General features: G+C 48.9%; 1 protein-coding gene across 1 annotated transcript; it reads right to left on the bottom strand.

Annotated features, from left to right (window-relative positions):
- Positions 1-457: 457 nt before the first annotated feature.
- On the bottom strand, positions 458-5,501 carry LOC118331673 (nuclear pore complex protein Nup98-Nup96-like; the record flags this gene model as incomplete). Its single annotated transcript, XM_035666740.1, is given in 12 exon segments — positions 458-688; positions 869-1,002; positions 1,229-1,372; positions 1,929-2,021; positions 2,140-2,275; positions 2,825-2,962; positions 3,164-3,339; positions 3,447-3,630; positions 3,748-3,855; positions 4,172-4,311; positions 5,004-5,189; positions 5,406-5,501. Coding segments are annotated over 12 exon segments (1,766 nt in total), but the record flags the coding sequence as incomplete, so codon positions are not given.
- Between the last annotated feature and the right edge of the window lie 488 nt (positions 5,502-5,989).

The following is a 5,989-nucleotide window of genomic DNA, read 5'->3' as shown; positions in this document are numbered from 1 at the left end:
GTTTATTGACATTAAATCACAGAACAATATGTTTATTTTAGGCTCACACTGCCACAGTAAGACAGATTAAAGGAGTATTTAATCTTCCTACACATGCAAATACACACAACTGATCCCACTAATAACACAAGGCCAAGATTTGCTTGGTGTTTGCTGAGAACACATCGTATGACTTTAACAGACCTCAGACAGCCAATCAGAGAGCAGACATCTGTGTGTGTGTGTGTGTGTCAACCTGTTCCTCTGGGTACGTCTGAAGGAAGCGAGGTCTGTCTCTTTTGCTGATTGGACTGTTTGTACTTCTGCTGTTGAGGTTTCTTCCAGCACAAGTTTTGTGCTCTTCGTGTGGACACACACACACACACACACACAACCACACCACACACACCACACACACATCACACCACACACACACACTTTGAGTGAGACACCTGCAGCATGTTGCGACTACATGACCTCACAAAGCACTTTCACTGTTGTCATGGTGACCGGAGGGGTACCTGGGTATGAAGGCGCCGTTGGTGAGTGAGGGCTCGTCGTCATCGAGGCCGTCGAACAGCTGAGACTTGGAGGCCCCTGATGACGACAGCGCTTTGGGGCGGACCCTGGTCGCGGGTCGAGGGGTCAGCTTGTAGTGAGTGGGCGTGGTCAGAGCCTTCTGGGCTGTCGGATTGGTTGGTTTCAGACGCTGTCAGAGCAGAAATGTGTTAGAGCTTTAATTAAAAAGGTACAGAGACGTTGGTGGAGCCTCAGTTGGTTTGTGTTCAGCTTTCTGCGGTTGTGTCATTATTCAACCTTCATTTTAATCTGTGTTTAGCATTCATCAGTTACTCAACACAAACACTGAATAAACCAGCAGCTGTGTCACCTCCTCTTTCTTCTTGGGGTCCGACAGCTGGTTTCTGAACAGCGGAGAGTCTCCGTATGGCGAGTACGCCAGAACGCTGAGCTGCTGCTGGAGTATGGCCTGCTGGGCCGCCGCCGCATTTGGATCTGTGAGCGCTGGAGGGAAAAAAGAAAAGACAAATGAACGCTGCTCCACCCGTCCTGGGAGGTCAAACACTGACAGCTACGGTCAACATGAATGTTGGAGCTGATGGGAGAACTGGGACTGTTCTAAAATATGTGCTGGTTTTACTGGTTGTAGCAGCTGGTGCAGCACGGGGGGAGAAGGAATAGTTCTCATAAGAATTTGAGATGCTTCCTCTGTATGGTGTGATGGACTCACCGACGGGTTGCTGTGGAGCTCCGAAGCCCAGGGTGCTGGTTCCTGTGTTGAATCCGGCTGTTCCGAACGTTCCCATTGTTCCCAGTGTGGTTCCCAGTTTGTTCTGGTTATTCCCGAACAGAGACGTCTGCCCTGTGCCGACTGCTTAACACAAACAACCTTGTATCAATGCATGTGTGTGACTGACTGAAATACCAATTATCTGCTGGTTCCTGTTTCTGTTCTGATTTCACATGATTCTAAGTTCCAACTTTGTTTTCTGACATTTTATAAACTCAATGTGGAATTGAAAAATAATTTAATAAAGTCACGTAAAATAATCTTCAATAGCAGCTCTAAAGGCAGACTGTTTGAACAGAGCATGGCTCCTAAGAAGTTCACAAAAGAAGAAATTATTATTATTATTATTATTATTATTATTATTATTATTAACAACAATGCATGCTTGGTAGCTCATTTGCATCTCTTTCGTTTATGGTTAGAGCTGCACAGATTGTACAAACCCTTCATACTGCAATATTTTATTTTATTGTGAGTAATCAGTTGTGTCACAGATTGGTGATGATGATCATTTCTCTGTACCAAACAAACGTCTGGAGGTCAGGACGTCTCTCCGGCTCCACAGAACTTCATTATAACGAATCATTCAGAGATACACATCATCACACAAAGTCAAACAGCTGGAACGTAAGAACGGTACCTGTTCCGAAGCTGGTTCCCAGTCCAGCTCCCAGTCCACCAGTGGCCGGCTTGTTCCCAAACAGACTCCCTCCAGCAGGGTTTGCACCAAAACCTGCACCGAGCGACAAACAAAAATACTGGTAAATAAATGCTAACGTAGCCAGAAGCATCAGCACTGGTCCCACTGGTTCCACTGGTTCCATACGTCTCCACGCTGAACACAAACTCACCGAAGGTGGAGGTGTTGGCTCCAGTCCCCAGTGTGAGGGCCGGCTTGTTGCCAAACAGCCCGGTGCCGGTGCCGAAGGACGGGGCGCTGGTGGTGGTGGCACCGAACCCAGCCGTCTTATTCCCAAATAAACTCTGCTGTAACACACACACACACACACACACACACACACAGAAACACACAGAAACACACACACACACACAGAAACACACAGAAACACACACACACAGTTAACAAACACACAGATAACCACACACACACACACACACAACACACACAGGGAGCGCGAGCAGTAACAACACACACACACACAGTAACGTTAAAATGACATCACCCCACAGTGTAAACAGCAGATTTCTAGTTCTTTTGCTTCCACAGCTCCTGGAACTACTTTATGAGCTTTATGAGCATCTACTCCATTTTATGAAGCCGAGTGTTTTTCTGTGAGAATTGGTGAGAAAACAACCACAGTGAACTTTACAGCCTCTGGAAAATATTCTTCTAGCACAGCATCAGTGAGCACCAACAGTTACTGAACAGTTCAATCTAGTTTGCATGTTTGATGTTAAAACGCTGATTGTTGTATCTGACACACATTCTGAGCCACTGGCTGAAACTGAAAGTGTCTGACTGACTGAAGTAGTGATTGTTGTCACTGATTCACTGACTGGGACTCTGGTTTGTACCTGAGTGCCGACGTTTCCAAATCCAGTGTTGGTTTGGCCGAACAGCCCGGTGGCCGTCCCAAAGCCAGTGGCAGTGCTCGTCTGAGCTGCGCCAAACAACCCGCTCGTCTGAGACGCCGCCGTGTTTCCAAACAAACCCTGAAGCAGAGGAGAGGAAGCGGTGGGACACAAGAACTCAAGACTCCTCACATTGTTCTTCAACCTTTTCACAGCACATCAAATCCATTATCGGCCGTTCTGCCTCGTTTTCTTTACTCAGATATGACTTTACTGCACAGTGCCGTCAACGAAGCTCTGACACTGAATTTAAGACCTTCACAGAGCAACAAAGAGACTCACCATGCTGCTGGCGGGGGCCTGTCCCATAGTGTTGGTGTTTCCGAAGGAGAAGCCGGTGCTCTGTGTGGTCGTGGCCTGACCGAACGGCTTGAAGAGGCTGCCGGCTTGTTGTTGGGTCGGCTGACCGAACAGACCGCCTGTGGCTGTACCGAACCCACCGGGGGCTGCTGCTGCTGCTGCACAGGACAAACATACAGCATGTTATTCACCAGCTCTCACTGACATTATAAGGTCAATATATCACATCAGCAGCTGACTCTGGATCAGGTTCTGTTCCACTTACTCGCTGCTCCAAAGGTGCCCTTGTTCTGTCCGAAGGAGAAGCTGGTGTTGGGGGCAGAGGAGCCGAACAGGCCGGTGGTGGCGCTGGATGTGGCCGCGGCCGGTCCGAACAGACTTCCTGTCCCCGCAGCCATCGGGTTGGTCGGGCCCTTCCTGCCTGCCTGGTAGTCCTCGAGCCTCAACTCCTGCAGGGGGACACGAGATAACCGGAGAAACATCCATTGATCATCCAATCGTAACGTAACGTAACGTAATCTGTACAGAGTAAATCTGTAAGAGTCTGCGTCGGCCTTCAAACTCACCTCCAGAGATTTGTTCTCGTACTCCTTCATGGCTGTGATGCACTGGTGCTTGGTGTTGATGCTCGTGGTCACGCCCGCTTTCACCATTGTGTCACTTCCTGTTGGAGGCTGATGAAGGAAATAAGAGAAGTACGGTGAGTAAAACGTATAAATATGGTCAACTGATCATTCACACAACTACATACTCACTGAATACTTTATACACTTCACACTACAATGTTTTTATAAAAACAAATTCATAGCTGCCAACTCAACTTCAAAAAGAGAAAATGTTTTCTTAAAAACGTTCACACGGTTGTGTTTTCTGAGCAGCTCCTCCACTGCGAGCACACAGAGACATTTAGGAAGCACATGGACTCACAGCAGGAAGTGCGCCCCCTGCAGCCCGCTGTGTGTCCGCACTGACTGCCGCTAAAGTACTCACGTTGAATTTTACGGTGGTTCCTGGCTGCTGCGCGGCGGAGAACCCGGAGCCTCCGAACAGCGAGGGCGTTCCACCGAAGGGGTTGGAGGCGGTGTTGGTGGACCCAAACAGGCCGCCGCTGCTGGTGCTTGTCCCAAAGCCTGGAGGACACGATGTGAGGGAGACTTCTTCAGGCCGTTCAGGCGTTTCATTAGATAAACAAATCAAAGTGACAGCTGGACTGAGCGGGTTGGAAATACAACTGGAGTTATTCAACATTTGTTTGGTAAGTAGACACGTGTTTCTGTGGGGTTAGTTCACACTTCTGAGAACAGTGAGGAGAGAAGAGACAACAAGTGTCCAAAGAAACATTTCAAGCTGAAACTAAATTAAAACTCAACCTAAACCTTAAGTAGCTTAGCACGACCGCCACGGTCAATGTCGTAACGGACTAGCTAACTTAGCAGTTGGCAGAAGGCGCTGTGATAACGCTGCGTACACTGGGACAGCCTTTCAGTAACTATTACACTGCAACCTGAGCTTACTCTGTGGCTGACTGCAGTAACACTAACCCCTGCTGACACAGTGAGGCTGTGGAGGAACAGAAGCCTTTCTGAAACACTGAAACCTTTTTACTTTCTCTTTTGTCTATTTACAATAAAGCCAAAGTATTCCTTAACGAAGAATGGCTGGAAGAATCAGTAGAATATTCCATTACTATAACAATCTGTAACTAAACAGCCCTGAACTCCAATGTAACATGTTAATGACATGAGCTGTTACTGAGGTCTCTACTGGACTTCACTGAACCGATCAATGAAGCAGTGAGCTGTGAAGTGCGGAGGGTTCTCACTTCCGAAAGAGGTGGGTTTGCTGGCACCGAAGGCATTGTTCTGCTGGGAGAAGAGTCCGCCGGTGGTGCCGGTTCCGGTGCTGCCAAACAGGCTGGTTGTGGTGCCGCTCGCTGCACCGAAACCGAAGCCGGTGCTGGTGGAGGAAGTTGCCGGCTGGCTGAAGGTGCTGGCCCCGAACAGACCGCCTGCAGGACAACGAACAGATCAGCATTCATTTACACGAGCTGGTTTCCTGGGTCCATATACATTCCTGAGCTGGATAATAAAGAACAAGGTCTGAATGTAAAACCTCACTGCCACTGGACTGAGACCAGCTGCAGGCAGATGTGGCCTCAGCAGGTGAAACTGCCCAGACAGGAAGGACTTACATGTGCTGGACTGAGACACAAGAGCTGACAAACCAGGTTTATTCTGTGTGGCACCAAACAGTCCTCCAGCGTTGGTGGTGGTCCCGAACGCGGACGTCCCAAAGCCTCCCGCCGTCCCAAAACCTGCGTCTGCAGTTACAGAGTTCATGTGAGGACAGGACTGAGGGGTTCAATCACTCTCAGACCACAGAAAGATCATTAAAGGGTTCGTCTCAGTAACTGACCCTCAGAGAAACTACAGAGGGAGACACTCCAGATCCAAATCAACGGCAGAGAGCTGCACGCAGGGCGCTCTAGAGCAGTGGTTCTCAACCTGTGGGTGGGGGACTCCACTAGGGGTCGCCAAAACCTCACAGGGTGTCGCAAGTCCTGTTTGATTCTAAGGGTGTGTGAAAACTTCCAGAGCAGGCCTGTACGTCAGCATCAGTGAGGTGAAGTGTGTTAAGATTACAGTGACAGAGCTCTCTGATCAACAGCACAACCAATCAGCTGACAGAACAACGAGAACAGAAAGCTGACTGACAGAACGGTTCCTCAAGCAGCAGGAGAACTCGGTTCTGTTCACCTGCTGTTCTGTTCACCTGCTGTTCTGTTCACCTGCTGTTCTGTTCACCTGC

The sequence above is a fragment of the Morone saxatilis genome, unplaced genomic scaffold (genome assembly GCF_004916995.1).
Source record: "Morone saxatilis isolate NCDOM2014 unplaced genomic scaffold, NCSU_SB_2.0 Contig20, whole genome shotgun sequence".
NCBI lineage: Eukaryota > Metazoa > Chordata > Actinopteri > Moronidae > Morone > Morone saxatilis.
The sequence above is the reverse complement of the archived record's forward strand: the minus strand, read 5'-3'. Positions and strand labels throughout refer to the sequence as shown.